At 50.6% G+C, this 23,021-nt stretch overlaps 1 protein-coding gene across 5 annotated transcripts in view; it reads right to left on the minus strand.

The window, feature by feature from the left end:
• The window catches only part of LOC141188623 (beta-arrestin-1), a 500,689-nt gene that overhangs the window by 100,262 nt on the left and 377,406 nt on the right, over positions 1–23,021 (minus strand). For all 5 annotated transcript variants that reach the window (XR_012262721.1, XM_073661075.1, XM_073661077.1 and 2 more), the window contains 4 exons: positions 11,302–11,362; positions 9,389–9,433; positions 5,888–6,084; positions 1,281–1,340 (listed from right to left, as the gene is read on the minus strand). Coding sequence is in view for 4 of the 5 variants with exons in the window: in XM_073661075.1 (XP_073517176.1) it covers positions 1,281–1,340; positions 5,888–6,084; positions 9,389–9,433; positions 11,302–11,362 (363 nt within the window). In the remaining variant the exon portion in view is untranslated. The remainder of the gene's footprint in view (positions 1–1,280; positions 1,341–5,887; positions 6,085–9,388; positions 9,434–11,301; positions 11,363–23,021) is intronic.

The raw sequence follows: 23,021 nt of genomic DNA on the forward strand, positions 1-23,021 counted from the left end.
TTTATGACCACCACCATTCTACCATCATCTTCATGACCACCGGCACCTCCATGACCACCACCACTCTCTCACCACCTCCATGACTTCCACCACTCTACCACCACCTCTATGACCACCACCACTCTACCACTTTCTTCATTATCATCATCCCTCTTTTACCATATACCTGGCCACCACCAATCTACCACCATCCTCATGACTACCACCACTCTACCACCATCTCCATGACCTCCACCATTCTACCACTACCTCCATGACCACCATAACTCTACCACCATCTCCATGACCACCACAACTCGACCACCACAACTCTACCACCATCTCCATGACCACCATCACTCTACCACCATTTTTATGACCACCACCACTCTATCACCATCCTTATGACCTCCAGCACCTCCAAGACCACCACAACTCTACCACTACCTCCATGACTTCCACCACTCCACCACCACCTCTATGAACACCACCACTCTACCACTTTCTTAATTATCATCACCCCTCTTTTACCATATTCCTGGCCACTACCAATCTACCACCATACTCATGACCACCACCTCCATGACCATCACCTCCATGACCACCACCACTCTACCGCCATCTCCATGACCACTACCACTCTACCACCACCTCCATAATCACCACCACTCTACCATTACTTCCATGACCTCCACCACTCTACCACCATCTCCATGACCACCACCACTCTACCATTACTTCTATGACCTCCACCACTCTACCACCATATCCATGACCACCACCACTCTATGACCATCTCCATGACCATCACCACTCTACCACCATCTCCATGATCACCACCACTCTACCATTAATTCTATGACCGCCACAACTCTAACACCATCTCCATGACCACCACAACTCTACCACCATCTCCATGACTGCCACCACTCTACCACCATCTCCATGACCGCCACAACTCTAACACCATCTCCATGACCACCACAACTCTAACACCATCTCCATGACCACCACCACTCTACCACCATCTCCATGACTGCCACCACTCTACCACCATCTCCATGACTGCCACCACTCTACCACCACATGTATCAAAATCACATTTATCTTTACTACTACTCCACCACCAGTTTCATTAGTACCACACTGTCTTCATCTTTGGCACTATCACTCTTTTACCACCCTAGTAACTGGCACAGGAGAAAGGTGGAAAATGAGGATCCCTGTGATCAATAAGGTGGATTCTGACCATCCTTTCATTTTTACCCCCTTACTTGCCAACCTCAGTTGTGGCTACAAACCTTTCCTGTGTCTTCAGGGCCGGGCTGAAGAGTGACAGAACAAGGAAGATTGGGTGGAATCTGGAAAACAAAAACTAAATCTTTATTTTCACTGCACATTATTGGTCTTTATAGTTCATCCTAATAATGTTTCCTAAAATCAGTGTTTTATCAGCAGGAGATTATCACTTCTGGACTAGGTTTCTCGTGCCTCCTAGTATAACTCTGATTAGCAGCTTTCTGTCAATATACAATGTACACAAAAAGTTACCAATCAGCAGTGTGGGCAGAGTTATACACAGCTACCAATCAGCAATGTGGGCGGAGTTACACAGCTACCAATCAGCAGTGTGGGCGGAGTTATATACAGCTGCCAATCAGCAATGTGGGCGGAGTTACACAGCTACCAATCAGCAGTGTGGGCGGAGTTATATACAGCTGCCAATCAGCAGTGTGGGCGGAGTTATACACAGCTGCCAATCAGCAGTGTGGGCGGGGTTATACACAGCTGCCAATCAGTGGTGTGGGCGGGGTTATACACAGCTGCCAATCAGCGGTGTGGGCGGGGTTATACACAGCTGCCAATCAGCAGTGTGGGCGGGGTTATACACAGCCGTGAATCAGCAGTGTGGGCGGGGTTATACCCAGCTGCCAATCAGCGTTGTGGGTGGGGTTATACACAGCTGCCAATCAGCGGTGTGGGTGGGGTTATACACAGCTGCCAATCAGCGTTGTGGGTGGGGTTATACACAGCTGCCAATCAGCGTTGTGGGTGGGGTTATACACAGCTGCCAATCAGCGTTGTGGGTGGGGTTATACACAGCTGCCAATCAGCAGTGTGGGTGGGGCTATACACAGCTGCCAATCAGCAGTGTGGGCGGGGTTATACACAGCTGCCAATCAGTGGTGTGGGAGGGGTTATACACAGCTGCCAATCAGTGGTGTGGGCGGGGTTATACACAGCTGCCAATCAGTGGTGTGGGTGGGGTTATACACTGCTGCCAATCAGTGGTGTGGGTGGGGTTATACACAGCTGCCAATCAGCGTTGTGGGTGGGGTTATACACAGCTGCCAATCAGCGTTGTGGGTGGGGTTATACACTGCTGCCAATCAGTGGTGTGGGTGGGGTTATACACTGCTGCCAATCAGTGGTGTGAGCAGGGTTATACACAGCTGCCAATCAGTGGTGTGGGCGGGGTTATACACAGCTGCCAATCAGCAGTGTGGGTGGGGTTATACACAGCTGCCAATCAGTGGTGTGGGTGGGATTATACACAGATGTCAATCAGTGGTGTGGGCGGGGTTATACACAGCTGCCAATCAGCGTTGTGGGTGGGGTTATACACAGCTGCCAATCAGCAGTGTGGGCGGGGTTATACACAGCTGCCAATCAGTGGTGTGGGTGGGATTATACACAGATGTCAATCAGTGGTGTGGGCGGGGTTATACACTGCTGCCAATCAGTGGTGTGGGCGGGGTTATACACAGCTGCCAGTCAGTAGTGTGGGTGGGGTTATACACAGCTGTCAGTCAGTAGTGTGGGTGGGGTTATACTCAGCTGCCAATCAGTGGTGTGGGTGGGGTTATACACAGCTGCCAATCAGTGGTGTGGGCGGGGTTATACACAGCTGCCGATCAGTAGTGTGGGCGGGGTTATACACAGCTGCCAATCAGTGGTGTGGGTGGGGTTATACACAGCTGTCAGTCAGTAGTGTGGGTGGGGTTATACTCAGCTGCCAATCAGTGGTGTGGGCGGGGTTATACACTGCTGCCAATCAGTGGTGTGGGTGGGGTTATACACAGCTGCCAATCAGTGGTGTGGGTGGGGTTATACACAGCTGCCAATCAGTGGTGTGGGCGGGGTTATACACAGCTGCCAATCAGTAGTGTGGGCGGGGTTATACTCAGCTGCCAATCAGCAGTGTGGGCGGGGTAATACACAGCTGCCAATCAGTGGTGTGGGCGGGGTTATACACAGCTGCCAATCAGTGGTGTGGGCGGGGTTATACACAGCTGCCAATCAGTGGTGTGGGCGGGGTTATACACAGCTGCCAATCAGTGGTGTGGGTGGGGTTATACACAGCTGCCAATCAGCGTTGTGGGTGGGGTTATACACAGCTGCCAATCAGCGTTGTGGGTGGGGTTATACACAGCTGCCAATCAGCAGTGTGGGTGGGGATATACACAGCTGCCAATCAGCAGTGTGGGCGGGGTTATACACAGCTGCCGATCAGTGGTGTGGGCGGGGTTATACACAGCTGCCAATCAGTAGTGTGGGTGGGGTTATACTCAGCTGCCAATCAGCAGTGTGGGCGGGGTAATACACAGCTGCCAATCAGTAGTGTGGGTGGGGTTATACACAGCTGCCGATCAGTGGTGTGGGCGGGGTTATACACAGCTGTCAGTCAGTAGTGTGGGCGGGGTTATACACAGATGTCAATCAGTGGTGTGGGCGGGGTTATACACAGCTGCCAATCAGTGGTGTGGGCGGGGTTATACACTGCTGCCAATCAGTAGTGTGGGTGGGGTTATACACAGCTGTCAATCAGTAGTGTGGGTGGGGTTATACTCAGCTGTCAGTCAGTGGTGTGGGTGGGGTTATACATAGCTGTCAGTAAGTGGTGTGGGTGGGGTTATACACAGCTGCCAGTCAGTGGTGTGGGTGGGGTTATACACAGCTGCCAGTCAGTGGTGTGGGTGGGGTTATACACAGCTGCCAATCAGTGGTGTGGGCGGGGTTATACTCAGCTGCCAATCAGTGGTGTGGGTGGGGTTATACACAGCTGCCAATCAGCGTTGTGGGTGGGGTTATACACAGCTGCCAATCAGCGTTGTGGGTGGGGTTATACACAGCTGCCAATCAGCGTTGTGGGTGGGGTTATACACAGCTGCCAATCAGCAGTGTGGGTGGGGCTATACACAGCTGCCAATCAGCAGTGTGGGCGTGGTTATACACAGCTGCCAATCAGTGGTGTGGGCGGGGTTATACACTGCTGCCAATCAGTGGTGTGGGTGGGGTTATACACAGCTGCCAATCAGCGTTGTGGGTGGGGTTATACACAGCTGCCAATCAGCGGTGTGGGTGGGGTTATACACTGCTGCCAATCAGTGGTGTGGGCGGGGTTATACACTGCTGCCAATCAGTGGTGTGAGCAGGGTTATACACTGCTGCCAATCAGTGGTGTGGGCGGGGTTATACACAGCTGCCAATCAGTGGTGTGAGCAGGGTTATACACTGCTGCCAATCAGTGGTGTGGGTGGGGTTATACACTGCTGCCAATCAGTGGTGTGAGCAGGGTTATACACTGCTGCCAATCAGTGGTGTGGGCGGGGTTATACACTGCTGCCAATCAGTGGTGTGGGCGGGGTTATACACAGCTGCCAATCAGCGTTGTGGGTGGGGTTATACACAGCTGCCAATCAGCGTTGTGGGTGGGGTTATACACAGCTGCCAATCAGCGGTGTGGGAGGGGTTATACACAGCTGCCAATCAGTGGTGTGGGCGGGGTTATACACAGCTGCCAATCAGTGGTGTGGGTGGGGTTATACACAGCTGTCAATCAGTGGTGTGGGCGGGGTTATACACAGCTGCCAATCAGTGGTGTGAGCAGGGTTATACACTGCTGCCAATCAGTGGTGTGGGTGGGGTTATACACAGATGTCAATCAGTGGTGTGGGCGGGGTTATACACAGCTGCCATTCAGCCGTATGGGCGGGGTTATACACAACTCAGTATTCCGAGCTCTGCTACATCTGCAGCAAAGAAAACTGTGATTATATCACAACTGCTGCACCCAGGAAAGTAAGTGACCCATCGCTGGAATCAGGGTCTCTGTCCCTACATCATGCTGCTATCACATTACACAGCAAAAACCTGCTGACAGATTCCCTTTATTTGTTTCCTAGAAGACACTATGTTGGCAAAGATCCGGGCTCCCTTCTAAGTTTCAATACTTGAATACTTACCATACCTGCCGGCAGTCCAGATTTTACCAGGACATTCCTGATAATAGAGGATCAAAAACAAGGGTTGGGCATAAAAAAAAGTGGGAGTTACAGACAATTTGGAGGCGACTCCAGACTTTCTGAGGCTTCAGTTTCCCACTTTTGGTAGATATGGTAGAGATCCAGTACAAGGACTTCTATTTATCAATATATAGAGTCACATGGACAGAATACAACTCCCAGAATGCAAATCAGCACGGGGGTCTTTATACAGACCCCAAACCAGCAGGAGATGCTGAAAGTTGTGAAAGAACTTGAAAAGTCAGATATTATGTGTAAATTGTATCTAGACCGTTACAGAAAGATGAGCAATTGAGATTACAAAACATGGCTGCCTTCTACTGGAAACAGCGCCATGCCTGTGCGCAGGTTGAGTCTGGTACTGCAGCTCAGTGAAAGGGAAGAGATGCAATACCACCTGTGGACAGGTGTGGTGCTGCTATTTGAAGAAAAATTAGATGATGAGAGTGGAAACAAATTATTTTGTTGAATTTTACGTGTAAAAGAAAAGGAAAAAAAAACATTTTTCTTTGGGCACATTTATGGGAAAATTTTGGAAAAAAAAAATTGATTTATTTTTAACAATTTTTTTTGTAGTAAACACGAAGAATCCTCTCTCCTACCTCAAAGGTGAACGGGTAGGCGTGCTCACCCAACTTCTTAATCAAGCGCTCCTGCAGCCGCGTCAGGGGCTTCTTCTCTTCTGGGACGGGCGGGAAAGCTTGAATGTTGGCCACGAAAAGATCCTTCCGAAACGTCAATCCGAGAACGTCGAGGTCCTCTCGTCCGTAACGGAAAGCGCAAGTCAACGTCACAAACACTGAAGGAAGGAGAGACAGAGCCCGTCTGTAAGGAAACGCGGGGGGTGACGATGCGCCAACCACATGACTGCCTCAATCAGGCTCCTTTAATTTCTTGAACAAAAAAGGGCCCACCTCAATCTACCAGACGAACCATGATACCTGGTTAGGGATGCCAGGACATGGTTCGGTTGTAGCCTACTCAAACATTGTATAGATAAAGAAAGGAGAACATGTGAGGATTGAGTCAGTAAAAACATTATTTTATTAAATACAAATTACATGATAAGACATATCAGAAAACTTCATAGAAATAGGATGGGAGGCATAAAGTGCAGGATGCCTAGCAGACCAGGGACACAACATAAACCATGGTTTCAGAGATGTATGGCAATGTTTATATGTCAGTGAGGGTGTTGTTAGTGCAGCATCGGTAACAGGAAAGGTTCCCTGTGGCTGGGAAGGTCCAAATGGGCCAGGACATGTGGACAAATCACTTCCCTATTATGCTGCTCCCAGCGCTGCCACTCACCAAAGTGATAGAAGATGTAGAGCCCTCTGATCCAAAGAAATCCCTGGTGTGCAAGTGGTGATGGAACAGACGCGCCTCGACGCGCGTTTCGTCTGCCTTCTTCAGGAGACGCGTGTGCTAGGGTGCCACCAGGACCTTCTTAATATACACCCCTTAATAAGGGCACGCAGGACACCCCGTAGTCTTTTGCTGTACCCTGCTCGTGGGCAGCGACCACAGATTCATAAGAGAACCCGCTTCATCTCCACTTTTAACCATGAGCGGGGTTACTATGAAGCGGATCCTCTCGCGACACTGGAATATTCTCAGCACGGAGCTTTCCCTAAGGGATTACGTTGGTGATTATCCACTTATGACAGCAAGACGTGCGAATAACCTAAGGGATCTTCTTGTTTCTAGCCATTACATCCCTCCACCATCCAACCCAGGGTGGGCTCCTTCTCCTGTGGGCACTGCCTGGCTTGCGCCAATGTCCTTCGCTGCACTTCCTTTATTTCATCGGATGGTTCCCGCACCTTCAAGATCTCTAAATTTATCTCGTGCAGCTCCACCCATGTGGTATATTATGCCACATGTGGTTGTCGAAAGATTTATGTTGGACTCACTACGAGGGAGTTGAGAGTTAGAGTGCGAGAACATGTACGGGACATTGGTGCGGCCAGGTCAGTGACCGATCCTGGGGAGCTCAAAACATTACCACGTCACTTCCGTGCGGTACACAATTGTGATCCGCGCACTTTAAAAATACGTGGTATAGACGTGGTGCATTTTGGCTCCCGGGGAGGAAATGCCAAGCAACTCTTGGCTCAAAAGGACACTAGATGGATTACCATCCTTGACACCATGGCCCCGCGTGGCCTAAATGAGAATCTGGGATTCTTGTCTTTCCTATAGGGGTGGGTTGTTACTTTGTTGCTCTCCTCTGCCCAAACTTGGCCCTTACGTGGTGTGATTTTATTGTCAGCTTGTTGGTTTTATTTTGGTTTTTAATTTTTATTTCTGTTTATTCACATTTCTTAATCAGTGCCAACCTTTTGACAAGCTCGTTAGTGCCTGACCGTAGCCCGGGGTTGTACTATGGGATTCTCTCTGACTACCTCGGAGGACGTTGGAGTGATGCCTCCCTTCCTCTATTCTTCGGACTTGTACGAGTCGAATTGGACATCACTTATTCTCTAGTTTATTGGAATAACACTATTGCAATATTTATTTATATGTATTTTTCTTGTCCAATATGCATATGTATTTTTTGAGGATGTGGGGGTTCCTTATTACATGTTTTTCTTGGGACACATTTGCACTATGCATATGTTTATACTACTGCATGTATATATCTATTTATTACTGCATATTCACTTGGTTGGTGCGTCCCCCATATATAGGTAGGTCCTTTCCTCCTTTTGTTCCTCCTCCCCTCCGGAGTAGTTACCTTCTCCTCTGCATGTGACTCGGGGCAGCGCGTTTTCGTTGCCATAGTCAATCATCCTGAAGGGGGTGTGCGCGTGCGTCGCGGTCCTCCGTCTCCTCGTGCCCGGGCCCGGCTGTCTCCATGCTACCGGTGCGCTCCTGCGATGTGTCACTGACGCATTGGCCGGCGCACGTGTGGTGGGCTTGACGGCCGGGGCTCGCGCGGTGGGGGGCGTGGCTCCGGACGCACGCGCCGCCAAACCTCCAATAGGTTTTCATTATTGCGGTCACATGCTTATTTAGGGGCGTATATTAAGAAGGTCCTGGTGGCACCCTAGCACACGCGTCTCCTGAAGAAGGCAGACGAAACGCGCGTCGAGGCGCGTCTGTTCCATCACCACTTGCACACCAGGGATTTCTTTGGATCAGAGGGCTCTACATCTTCAATCACTTTGGTGAGTGGCAGCGCTGGGAGCAGCATAATAGGGAAGTGATTTGTCCACATGTCCTGGCCCATTTGGACCTTCCCAGCCACAGGGAACCTTTCCTGTTAGCAATGCTGCACTAACAACACCCTCACTGACATATAAACATTGCCATACATCTCTGAAACCATGGTTTATGTTGTGTCCCTGGTCTGCTAGGCATCCTGCACTTTATGCCTCCCATCCTATTTCTATGAAGTTTTCTGATATGTCTTATCATGTAATTTGCATTTAATAAAATAATGTTTTTACTGCCGCAATCCTCACATGTTCTCCTTTCTTTATCCTTTAATTTCTTGCAGGTGAAAAATGTTGATAAAATTTCAATTCTTAACAAAAAACAACTACGAATTCAGTAGAGATAAATCCAGACCTACATGGTGATTATTTCCTTTTGGAGCTGGGATGGGCTGAGAGGTTAGGTTCACTTTTTGGGGCCCTTAAAGTCTTAGGAGGGGATCCATGAACCCCTTCTACTTTGTAGGATTTATCCACCCAACTGGGATCACAAAATTGTACAGCAGGGAAAGTGTTAGAGGTCCCAGCACAGCTGGTGCTCCGGGGTACTGACACTCATAATCAGAGGAAAGACCCCTCAAATGTTCTAAGTATGTGATGAAAATATTCTGTTACTTCTGCACAACGAGTGAGTATATCAGAAATGATAGAAATGTCAGAGGAACGTCAGTCCCATGTGGAGGTCGGGGGCCGTTTATTTTTTTTTTTACAACTGGAGTCGATATAAGGTGAAATAAAATAAATCTTCCTAAGAGTCGCCCCGCCCCCGAGGAACCTCATAAGGAACTTTCATTATATTTAGATAACTCCTATGTCACTCCATCTTGGGATTTTTATTTACTATTGAAAATAAACCTTCAGCCATCAGATGATAGACATTACCTTTCCTTTCCTTCAGATATTCAGGATCCACCAACACAACTCCATCTAGAAAAATACAAAAGTATAATAAGATGTATAATCACAGCTCTAGACACTGGGAAAACAAGAGAATCCAACAAATGACTAAACAGATACAAGGGTTTATTAGTATCACACAATCGCAACTGAACTATATTAATAAATCCTCAGACTGAAAAAGAGTAAGAGATTATTATGCTCATCTGGCCCACAGCTTCTTCCCAAACTAATGGCTGATAACAGGGAGCAATAGATTGTAGTCTCCTGTCCTACAGTCACCCCCCCCCCCAGTAATGGCTGATAACAGAGAGTAATAGATTGGAGCCACCTCCATTGTATGGCCGATAATTGAGAACAATAGGTAGTTCCAAGACATGCAGCAGAGCTATGAGTATACTGCACATGTATGGCCCTTTATATAGGATCAGTCGTTGCCAGAAAGTCCTCCCTCCATACAGATACATGACAAGATTCTATCTGTATCCACCACTAGGGGGAGCTCCCTGTATACAGAGATACATGACAAGATTCTATTTGTAGCCACCACTAGGGGAGCTTCATGTATACAGAGATACATGATAAGATTCTGTCTGCAGCCACCACTAGGGGGAGCTCCCTGTATACAGAGATACATGATAAGATCCTGTCTGCAGCCACCACTAGGGGGAGTTCCCTGTATACAGAGATACATGATAAGATTCTGTCTGCAGCCACCACTAGGGGGAGCTCCCTGTATACAGAGATACATGATAAGATTCTATCAGCAGCCACCACTAGGGGGAGCTCCCTGTATACAGAGATACATGATAAGATTCTGTCTGCAGCCACCACTAGCGGGAGCTCCCTGTATACAGAGATACATGATAAGATCCTGTCTGCAGCCACCACTAGGGGGAGCTCCCTGTATACAGAGATACATGATAAGATACTGTCTGCAGCCACCACTAGGGGGAGCTCCCTGTATACAGAGATACATGATAAGATTCTGTCTGCAGCCACCACTAGGGGGAGCTCCCTGTATACAGAGATACATGATAAGATTCTGTCTGCAGCCACCACTAGGGGGAGCTCCCTGTATACAGAGATACATGATAAGATTCTATCTGCATCCACCACTAGGGGGAGCTCCCTGTATACAGAGATAGATGATAAGATTCTGTCTGCAGCCACCACTAGAGGGAGCTCCCTGTATACAGAGATACATGATAAGATTCTATCTGCATCCACCACTAGGGGGAGCTCCCTGTATACAGAGATATATGATACGATTCTGTCTGCATCCACCACTAGGGGAAGCTCCCTGTATACAGAGATACATGATAAGGTCCTGTCTGCATCCACCACTAGAGGGAGCTCCCTGTATACAGAGATACATGATAAGGTCCTGTCTGCAGCCACCACTAGAGGGAGCTCCCTGTATAAAGAGATACAGTATAAGATTCTGTCTGCAGCCACCACTAGGGGGAGCTCCCTGTATATAGAGATACATGATAAGATCCTGTCTGCAGCCACCACTAGGAGGAGCTCCCTCTATACAGAGATACATGATAAGATTCTGTCTGCAGCCACCACTAGGGGGAGCTCCCTGTATACAGAGATACATGATAAGATTCTGTCTGCAGCCACCACTAGGGGGAGCTCCCTGTATACAGAGAAACATGATAAGATTCTGTCTGCAACCACCACTAGGGGGAACTCCTTGCAATCTACATGGTGTACGCTATATTACCACATTATGCAATCAGTTCTTCCTAGGGAGGCTGCTGGTAATAGAATTTAATCACTTAACTGTCTTTTTATGTGTTTTAAAATGAAACCTGTAATAATAATAATAATAATAACACTATAATACTGATTTATGACATTAGCTTGATATTTGGGCTCTCTGCACTCACCTACAGGGTCCACAACATCTATGTGATCCACAAAATCCCTCTTCCCCAGATACACGGTGAGCTGTGCGGAGAGAAAACAACTAATGTCAGAGATTCTCAATCACACAATGTATCAAAGCAGGAAAACTTACAAGGTGGAGATATATTATAGGGGCACTGTGGTCGGCTCTACTATAGGGGCACTGTGGTCAGCTCTGTTATAGGGGCACTGCGGTCGAATCTATTATAGGGGCACTGTGGTGGGCTCTATTATAGGGGCACTGTGGTCGGATCTATTAAAGGGGCACTGTGGTCGGCTCTATTATAGGGGCACTGTGGTCGAATCTATTATAGGGGCACTGTGGTGGGCTCTATTATAGGGGCACTGTGGTCGGATCTATTATAGGGTCACTGTGGTCAGATCTATTATAGGGGCACTGTGGTCGGCTCTATTGTAGGGGCACTGTGGTCAGATCTATTATAGGGGCACTGTGGTCGGCTCTATTATAGGGGCACTGTGGTCGGCTCTGTTATAGGGGCACTGTGGTCAGCTCTGTTATAGGGGCACTGTGGTCGGATCTATTATAGGGGCACTGTGGTCGGCTCTGTTATAGGGGCACTGTGGTCGGATCTATTATAGGGGCACTGTGGTCGGCTCTGTTATAGGGGCACTGTGGTCGGATCTATTATAGGGGCACTGTGCTCGGCTCTGTTATAGGGGCACTGTGGTCGGATCTATTATAGGGGCACTGTGGTCGGCTCTGTTATAGGGGCACTGTGGTCGGATCTATTATAGGGGCACTGTGGTTGGCTCTGTTATAGGGGCACTGTGGTCGGCTCTGTTATAGGGGCACTGTGGTCGGATCTATTATAGGGGCACTGTGGTCGGCTCTATTATAGGGGCACTGTGGTCGGATCTATTATAGGGGCACTGTGGTCGGATCTATTATAGGGGCACTGTGGTCGGCTCTGTTATAGGGGCACTGTGGTCGGCTCTATTATAGGGGCACTGTGTTCAGCTCTATTATAGGGGCACTGTGGTCGGATCTATTATAGGGGCACTGTGGTCGGATCTATTATAGGGGCACTGTGTTCAGCTCTATTATAGAGGCACTGTGGTCGGATCTATTATAGGGGCACTGTGGTCGGCTCTGTTATAGGGGCACTGTGGTCGGCTCTATTATAGGGGCACTGTGTTCAGCTCTATTATAGGGGCACTGTGGTCGGATCTATTATAGGGGCACTGTGGTCGGCTCTATTATAGGGGCACTGTGGTCGGCTCTATTATAGGGGCACTGTGTTCAGCTCTATTATAGGGGCACTGTGGTCGGATCTATTATAGGGGCACTGTGGTCGGCTCTATTATAGGGGCACTGTGGTTGGCTCTATTATAGGGGCACTGTGGTCGGATCTATTATAGGGGCACTGGTAGGCTCTGTTATAGGGGCACTGTGGTCGACTCTATTATAGGGGCACTGTGGTCGGCTCTATTATAGGGGCACTGTGGTCGGCTCTATTATAGGGGCACCGTGGTCGGCTCTATTATAGGGGCACTGTGGTCGGATCTATTATAGGGGCACTGTGATCGGATCTATTATAGGGGCACTGTGGTCGGCTCTATTATAGGGGCACTGTGGTCGGCTCTGTTATAGGGGCACTGTGGTCGGATCTATTATAGGGGCACTGTGGCCGGATCTATTATAGGGGCACTGTGGTCGTATCTATTATAGGGGCACTGTGGTCGGCTCTATTATAGGGGCACTGTGGTCGGTTCTGTTATAGGGGCACTGCGGTCGAATCTATTATAGGGGCACTGTGGTCGGATCTATTATAGGGGCACTGTGCTCGGATCTATTATAGGGGCACTGTGCTCGGCTCTATTATAGGGGCACTGTGGTCGAATCTATTATAGGGGCACTGTGGTCGGATCTATTATAGGTGCACTGTGGTCGGATCTATTATAGGGGCACTGTGGTCAGATCTATTATAGGGGCACTGTGGTCAGATCTATTATAGGGGCACTGTGGTCGGCTCTATTATAGGGGCACTGTGGTCGGATCTATTATAGGGGCACTGTGGTCGGATCTATTATAGGGGCACTGTGGTCGGCTCTGTTATAGGGGCACTGTGGTCGGCTCAGTTATAGGGGCACTGTGGTCGGCTCTGTTATAGGGGCACTGTGGTCGGATCTATTATAGGGGCACTGTGGTCAGCTCTATTATAGGGGCACTGTGGTCGGCTCTGTTATAGGGGCACTGTGGTCGGCTCTGTTATAGGGGCACTGTGGTCGGATCTATTATTCGGGCACTGTGGTCGGCTCTGTTATAGGGGCACTGTGGTCGGCTCTATTATAGGGGCACTGTGGTCGGCTCTATTATAGGGGCACTGTGGTCGGCTCTATTATAGGGGCACTGTGGTCGGCTCTATTATAGGGGCACTGTGTTCAGCTCTATTATAGGGGCACTGTGGTCGGGTCTATTATAGGGGCGCTGTGGTCAGCTCTATTATAGGGGCACTGTGGTCGGCTCTATTATAGGGGCACTGTGGTCGGCTCTGTTATTGGGGCACTGTGGTCGGATCTATTATAGGGGCACTGTTGTCGGCTCTGTTATAGGGGCACTGTGGTCGGCTCTATTATAGGGGCACTGTGGTCGGCTCTCTTATGGGGCACTGTGGTCAGCTCTATTATAGGGGCACGGTGGTCAGCTTTATTATAGGGGCACTGGGGTCGGATCTATTATAGGGGCACTGTGGTTGGCTCTGTTATAGGGGCACTGTGGTGGGCTCTGTTATAGGGGCACTGTGGTCGGCTCTATTATAGGGCCACTGTGGTCGGCTCTATCATAGGGGCACTGTGGTCGGATCTATTATAGGGGCACTGTGGTCAGCTCTATTATAGGGGCACTGTTGTCGGATCTATTATAGGGGCACTGTGGTCGGCTCTATTATAGGGGCACTGTGGTCGGCTCTAATATAGGGGCACTGTGGTCGGCTCTGTTATAGGGGCACTGTGGTCAGCTCTGTTATAGGGGCACTGTGGTCGGCTCTATTTTTGTGGCACTGTGGTCGGCTCTGTTATAGGGGCACTGTGGTCGGCTCTATTATACGGGCACTGTGGTCGGCTCTGTTATAGGGGCACTGTGGTCGGCTCTGTTATAGGGGCACTGTGGTCGGCTCTATTATAGGGGCACTGTGGTCGGCTCTATTATAGGGGCACTGTGGTAAGCTCTATTATAGGGGCCCTGTGGTCGACTCTATTATAGGGGCACTGTGGTCGAATTTATTATAGGGGCACTGTGGTCGGCTCTATTATAGGGGCACTGTGGTCGGCTCTGTTATGGGGCACTGTGGTCAGCTCTATTATAGGGGCACGGTGGTCAGCTCTATTATAGGGGCACTGTGGTCGGCTCTATTATAGGGGCACTGTGGTCGGCTCTATTATAGGGGCACTGTGGTCAGTTCTATTATAGGTGGCACTGTGTTCGGCTCTGTTATAGGGGCACTGTGGTCGGCTCTATTATAGGGGCACTATGGTCGGCTCTATTAGAGGGGCACTGTGGTCGGCTCTATTATAGGGGCACTGTGGTCGGCTCTATTATAGGGGCACTATGGTCGGCTCTATTATAGGGGCACTGTGGTTGGCTCTATTATAGGGGCACTGTGGTCGGCTCTATTATAGGGGCACTGTGGTCGGCTCTGTTATAGGGGCACTGTGGTCGGCTCTAATATGGGTGCGCTATGGTCGGCTCTATTATAGGGGCACTGTGGTCGGCTCTGTTATAGGGGCACTGTGGTCGGATCTATTATAGGGGCACTGTGGTCGGCTCTATTATAGGGGCACTGTGGTCAAATCTATTATAGGGGCACTGTGGTCGGCTCTGTTATAGGGGCACTGTGGTCGGATCTATTATAGGGGCACTGTGGTCGGCTCTGTTATAGGGGCACTGTGGTCAGCTCTATTATAGGGGCACTGTGGTCGGCTCTATTATAGGGGCACTGTGGTCGGCTCTGTTATAGGGGCACTGTGGTCGGCTCTGTTATAGGGGCACTGTGGTCGGCTCTGTTATAGGGGCACTGTGGTCGACTCTATTATAGGGGCACTGTGGTCGGCTCTATTATAGGGGCACTGTGGTCGGATCTATTATAGGGGCACTGTGGTCGGATCTATTATAGGGGCACTGTGGTCGGCTCTGTTATAGGGGCACTGTGGTCGGCTCTGTTATAGGGGCACTGTGGTCGGCTCTGTTATAGGGGCACTGTGGTCGGCTCTGTTATAGGGGCACTGTGGTCGGCTCTGTTATAGGGGCACTGTGGTCGGCTCTATTATAGGGGCACTGTGGTCGGCTCTATTATAGGGGCACTGTGGTCGGATCTATTATAGGGGCACTGTGGTCAGCTCTATTATAGGGGCACTGTTGTCGGATCTATTATAGGGGCACTGTGGTCGGCTCTGTTATAGGGGCACTGTGGTCGGCTCTATTATAGGGGCACTGTGGTTGGCTCTGTTATAGGGGCACTGTGGTCGGCTCTAATATGGGTGCGCTATGGTCGGCTCTATTATAGGGGCACTGTGGTCGGCTCTGTTATAGGGGCACTGTGGTCGGATCTATTATAGGGGAACTGTGGTCGGCTCTATTATAGGGGCACTGTGGTCAAATCTATTATAGGGGCACTGTGGTCGGCTCTGTTATAGGGGCACTGTGGTCGGTTCTATTATAGGGGCACTGTGGTCGGCTCTGTTATAGGGGCACTGTGGTCAGCTCTATTATAGGGGCACTGTGGTCAGCTCTATTATAGGGGCACTGTGGTCGGCTCTGTTATAGGGGCACTGTGGTCGGCTCTGTTATAGGGGCACTGTGGTCGGCTCTGTTATAGGGGCACTGTGGTCGACTCTATTATAGGGGCACTGTGGTCGGCTCTATTATAGGGGCACAGTGGTCGGATATATTATAGGGGCACTGTGGTCGGATCTATTATAGGGGCACTGTGGTCGGCTCTGTTATAGGGGCACTGTGGTCGGATCTATTATAGGGGCACTGTGGTCGGCTCTGTTATAGGGGCACTGTGGTCGGCTCTGTTATAGGGGCACTGTGGTCGGATCTATTATAGGGGCACTGTGGTCGGCTCTGTTATAGGGGCACTGTGGTCGGCTCTGTTATAGGGGCACTGTGGTCAGCTCTATTATAGGGGCACTGTGGTCGGCTCTATTATAGGGGCACTGTGGTCGGCTCTGTTATAGGGGAACTGTGGTCGGCTCTGTTATAGGGGCACTGTGGTCGGCTCTATTATAGGGGCACTGTGGTCGGATCTATTATAGGGGCACTGTGGTCGGATCTATTATAGGGGCACTGTGGTCGGCTCTGTTATAGGGGCACTGTGGTCGGATCTATTATAGGGGCACTGTGGTCGGCTCTGTTATAGGGGCACTGTGGTCGGCTCTGTTATAGGGGCACTGTGGTCGGATCTATTATAGGGGCACTGTGGTCGGCTCTGTTATAGGGGCACTGTGGTCGGATCTATTATAGGGGCACTGTGGTCGGATCTATTATAGGGGCACTGTGGACGGCTCTGTGGTCGGCTCTGTTATAGGGGCACTGTGGTCGGATCTATTATAGGGGCACTGTGGTCGGCTCTGTTATAGGGGCACTGTGGTCGGCTCTGTTATAGGGGCACTGTGGTCGGCTCTATTATAGGGGCACTGTGGTCGGCTCTATTATAGGGGCACTGTGGTCGGCTCTGTTATAGGGGCACTGTGGTCGGCTCTGTTATAGGGGCACTGTGGTCGGATCTATTATAGGGGCACTGTGGTCGGCTCTGTTATAGGGGCACTGTGGTCGGCTCTATTATAGGGGCACTGTGTTCAGCTCTATTATAGGGGCACTGTGGTCGGATCTATTATAGGGGCACTGTGGTCGGATCTATTATAGGGGCACTGTGGTCGGATCTATTATAGAGGCACTGTGGTCGGATCTATTATAGGGGCACTGTGGTCGGCTCTGTTATAGGGGCACTGTGGTCGGCTCTATTATAGGGGCACTGTGTTCAGCTCTATTATAGGGGCACTGTGGTCGGATCTATTATAGGGGCACTGTGGTCGGCTCTATTATAGGGGCACTGTGGTCGGCTCTATTATAGGGGCACTGTGTTCAGCTCTATTATAGGGGCACTGTGGTCGGATCTATTATAGGGGCACTGTGGTCGGCTCTATTATAGGGGCACTGTGGTCGGCTCTATTATAGGGGCACTGTGGTCGGCTCTATTATAGGGGCACTGTGGTCGGATCTATTATAGGGGCACTGGTAGGCTCTGTTATAGGGGCACTGTGGTCGACTCTATTATAGGGGCACTGTGGTCGGCTCTATTATAGGGGCACTGTGGTCGGCTCTATTATAGGGGCACCGTGGTCGGCTCTATTATAGGGGCACTGTGGTCGGATCTATTATAGGGGCACTGTGATCGGATCTATTATAGGGGCACTGTGGTCGGCTCTATTATAGGGGCACTGTGGTCGGCTCTGTTATAGGGGCACTGTGGTCGGATCTATTATAGGGGCACTGTGGCCGGATCTATTATAGGGGCACTGTGGTCGTATCTATTATAGGGGCACTGTGGTCGGCTCTATTATAGGGGCACTGTGGTCGGCTCTGTTATAGGGGCACTGCGGTCGAATCTATTATAGGGGCACTGTGGTCGGCTCTATTATAGGGGCACTGTGGTCGGCTCTATTATAGGGGCACTGTGGTCGGCTCTGTTATAGGGACACTGTGGTCGGATCTATTATAGGGGCACTGTGGTCGGATCTATTATAGGGGCACTGTGGTCGGCTCTGTGGTCGGCTCTGTTATAGGGGCACTGCGGTCGAATCTATTATAGGGGCACTGTGGTCGGCTCTATTATAGGGGCACTGTGGTCGTATCTATTATAGGGGCACTGTGGTCGGCTCTATTATAGGGGCACTGTGGTCGGCTCTGTTATAGGGGCACTGTGGTCGGATCTATTATAGGGGCACTGTGCTCGGATCTATTATAGGGGCACTGTGCTCGGCTCTATTATAGGGGCACTGTGGTCGAATCTATTATAGGGGCACTGTGGTCGGATCTATTATAGGGGCACTGTGGTCGGATCTATTATAGGGGCACTGTGGTCAGATCTATTATAGGGGCACTGTGGTCAGATCTATTATAGGGGCACTGTGGTCGGCTCTATTATAGGGGCACTGTGGTCGGATCTATTATAGGGGCACTGTGGTCGGATCTATTATAGGGGCACTGTGGTCGGATCTATTATAGGGGCACTGTGGTCGGCTCTGTTATAGGGGCATTGTGGTCGGCTCTATTATAGGGGCACTGTGTTCAGCTCTATTATAGGGGCACTGTGGTCGGATCTATTATAGGGGCACTGTGGTCGGCTCTATTATAGGGGCACTGTGGTCGGCTCTGTTATAGGGGCACTGTGGTCAGCTCTATTATAGGGGCACTGTGTTCAGCTCTATTATAGGGGCACTGTGGTCGGATCTATTATAGGGGCACTGTGGTTGGCTCTATTATAGGGGCACTGTGGTTGGCTCTATTATAGGGGCACTGTGGTCAGCTCTATTATAGGGGCACTGTGGTCGGATCTATTATAGGGGCACTGGTAGGCTCTGTTATAGGGGCACTGTGGTCGACTATTATAGGGGCACTGTGGTCGGCTCTATTATAGGGGCACTGTGGTCGCCTCTATTATAGGGGCACTGTGGTCGGATCTATTATAGGGGCACTGTGGTCGGATCTATTATAGGGGCACTGTGGTCGGCTCTATTATAGGGGCACTGTGGTCGGCTCTGTTATAGGGGCACTGTGGTCGGATCTATTATAGGGGCACTGTGGCCGGATCTATTATAGGGGCACTGTGGTCGTATCTATTATAGGGGCACTGTGGTCGGCTCTATTATAGGGGCACTGTGGTCGGATCTATTATAGGGGCACTGTGGTCGGCTCTATTATAGGAGCACTGTGGTCGGATCTATTATAGGGGCACTGTGGTCGGCTCTATTATAGGGGCACTGTGGTCGACTCTATTATAGGGGCACTGTGGTCGGCTCTATTATAGGGGCACTGTGGTCGGCTCTATTATAGGGGCACTGTGGTCGGATCTATTATAGGGGCACTGTGGTCGGATCTATTATAGGGGCACTGTGGTCGGCTCTATTATAGGGGCACTGTGGTCGGCTCTGTTATAGGGGCACTGTGGTCGGCTCAGTTATAGGGGCACTGTGGTCGGCTCTGTTATAGGGGCACTGTGGTCGGATCTATTATAGGGGCACTGTGGTCAGCTCTATTATAGGGGCACTGTGGTCGGCTCTGTTATAGGGGCACTGTGGTCGGCTCTGTTATAGGGGCACTGTGGTCGGATCTATTATTCGGGCACTGTGGTCGGCTCTGTTATAGGGGCACTGTGGTCGGCTCTATTATAGGGGCACTGTGGTCGGCTCTATTATAGGGGCACTGTGGTCGGCTCTATTATAGGGGCACTGTGGTCGGCTCTCTTATGGGGCACTGTGGTCAGCTCTATTATAGGGGCACGGTGGTCAGCTCTATTATAGGGGCACTGGGGTCGGATCTATTATAGGGGCACTGTGGTCGGCTCTGTTATAGGGGCACTGTGGTCGGCTCTGTTATAGGGGCACTGTGGTCGGCTCTATTATAGGGCCACTGTGGTCGGCTCTATCATAGGGGCACTGTGGTCGGATCTATTATAGGGGCACTGTGGTCAGCTCTATTATAGGGGCACTGTTGTCGGATCTATTATAGGGGCACTGTGGTCGGCTCTATTATAGGGGCACTGTGGTCAGTTCTATTATAGGTGGCACTGTGTTCGGCTCTGTTATAGGGGCACTGTGGTCGGCTCTATTATAGGGGCACTATGGTCGGCTCTATTAGAGGGGCACTGTGGTCGGCTCTATTATAGGGGCACTGTGGTCGGCTCTATTATAGGGGCACTATGGTCGGCTCTATTATAGGGGCACTGTGGTTGGCTCTATTATAGGGGCACTGTGGTCGGCTCTATTATAGGGGCACTGTGGTTGGCTCTGTTATAGGGGCACTGTGGTCGGCTCTAATATGGGTGCGCTATGGTCGGCTCTATTATAGGGGCACTGTGGTCGGCTCTGTTATAGGGGCACTGTGGTCGGATCTATTATAGGGGCACTGTGGTCGGCTCTATAATAGGGGCACTGTGGTCAAATCTATTATAGGGGCACTGTGGTCGGCTCTGTTATAGGGGCACTGTGGTCGGATCTATTATAGGGGCACTGTGGTCGGCTCTGTTATAGGGGCAATGTGGTCAGCTCTATTATAGGGGCACTGTGGTCGGCTCTATTATAGGGGCACTGTGGTCGGCTCTGTTATAGGGGCACTGTGGTCGGCTCTGTTATAGGGGCACTGTGGTCGGCTCTGTTATAGGGGCACTGTGGTCGGCTCTATTATAGGGGCACTATGGTCGGCTCTATTAGAGGGGCACTGTGGTCGGCTCTATTATAGGGGCACTGTGGTCGGATCTATTATAGGGGCACTGTGGTCAGATCTATTATAGGGGCACTGTGGTCGGCTCTGTTATAGGGGAACTGTGGTCGGCTCTGTTATAGGGGCACTGTGGTCGGCTCTATTATAGGGGCACTGTGGTCGGATCTATTATAGGGGCACTGTGGTCGGATCTATTATAGGGGCACTGTGGTCGGCTCTGTTATAGGGGCACTGTGGTCGGATCTATTATAGGGGCACTGTGGTCGGCTCTGTTATAGGGGCACTGTGGTCGGCTCTGTTATAGGGGCACTGTGGTCGGATCTATTATAGGGGCACTGTGGTCGGCTCTGTTATAGGGGCACTGTGGTCGGATCTATTATAGGGGCACTGTGGTCGGCTCTGTGGTCGGCTCTGTTATAGGGGCACTGTGGTCGGATCTATTATAGGGGCACTGTGGTCGGCTCTGTTATAGGGGCACTGTGGTCGGCTCTATTATAGGGGCACTGTGGTCGGCTCTATTATAGGGGCACTGTGGTCGGATTTATTATAGGGGCACTGTGGTCAGCTCTATTATAGGGGCACTGTTGTCGGATCTATTAAAGGGGCACTGTGGTCGGCTCTATTATAGGGGCACTGTGGTCGGCTCTATTATAGGGGCACTGTGGTCGGCTCTATTTTCATGGCACTGTGGTCAGCTCTGTTATAGGGGCACTGTGATCGGCTCTGTTATAGGGGCACTGTGGTCGGCTCTGTTATAGGGGCACTGTGGTCGGCTCTATTATACGGGCACTGTGGTCGGCTCTGTTATGGGGGTACTGTGGTCGGATCTATTATAGGGGCACTGTGGTCGGCTCTATTATAGGGGCACTGTGGTCGGCTCTGTTATAGGGGCACTGTGGTCGACTCTATTATAGGGGCACTGTGGTCGACTCTATTATAGGGGCACTGTGGTCGGCTCTATTATAGGGGCACTGTGGTCGGCTCTATTATAGGGGCACTGTGGTCGGCTCTGTTATAGGGGCACTGTGGTCGACTCTATTATAGGGGCACTGTGGTCGGCTCTGTTATAGGGGCACTGTGGTCGGCTCTATTATAGGTGGCGCTGTGGTCGGCTCTATTATAGGGGCACTGTGGTAGGCTCTTTTATAGGGGCACTGTGGTCGGCTCTATTATAGGGGCACTGTGGTCGACTCTATTATAGGGGCACTGTGGTCGACTCTATTATAGGGGCACTGTGGTCGACTCTATTATAGGGGCACTGTGGTCGACTCTATTATAGGGGCACTGTGGTCGACTCTATTATAGGGGCACTGTGGTCGGCTCTAGTATAGGGGCACTGTAGTCGGCTCTGTTATTGGGCACTGTGGTCAGCTCTATTATAGGGGCACGGTGGTCAGCTCTATTATAGGGGCACTGTGGTCGGCTCTATTATAGGGGCACTGTGGTCGGCTCTATTATAGGGGCACTGTGGTCGGCTCTATTATACGGGCAATGTGGTCGGCTCTATTATAGGTGGCACTGTGTTGGGCTCTGTTATAGGTGCACTGTGGTCGGCTCTATTATAGGGGCACTATGGTCGGCTCTATTATAGGGGCACTGTGGTCGGCTCTATTATAGGGGCACTGTGGTCGGCTCTATTATAGGGGCACTATGGTCGGCTCTATTATAGGGGCACTGTGGTCGGCTCTATTATAGGGGCACTGTGGTCGGCTCTGTTATAGGGGCACTGTGGTCGGCTCTAATATGGGTGCGCTATGGTCGGCTCTATTATAGGGGCACTGTGGTCGGCTCTGTTATAGGGGCACAGTGGTCGGATCTATTATAGGGGCACTGTGGTCGGCTCTGTTATAGGGGCACTGTGGTCGGATCTATTACAGGGGCACTGTGGTCGGCTCTGTTACAGGGGCACTGTGTTCGGCTCTGTTATAGGGGCACTGTGGTCGACTCTATTATAGGGGCACTGTGGTCGGCTCTATTATAGGGGCACTGTGGTCGGATCTATTATAGGGGAACTGTGGTCGGCTCTGTTATAGGGGCACTGTGGTCGGCTCTGTTATAGGGGCACTGTGGTCGACTCTATTATAGGAGCACTGTGGTCGGCTCTATTATACGGGCACTGTGGTCGGATCTACTATAGGGGCACTGTGGTCGGATCTATTATAGGGGCACTGTGGTCGGCTCTGTTATAGGGGCACTGTGGTCGGCTCTGTTATAGGGGCACTGTGGTCGGCTCTATTA

This window comes from Phyllobates terribilis, unplaced genomic scaffold (assembly GCF_046119375.1).
Source record: "Phyllobates terribilis strain yellow unplaced genomic scaffold, ASM4611937v1 Scaffold_2__4_contigs__length_985480577, whole genome shotgun sequence".
Taxonomy (NCBI): domain Eukaryota; kingdom Metazoa; phylum Chordata; class Amphibia; order Anura; family Dendrobatidae; genus Phyllobates; species Phyllobates terribilis.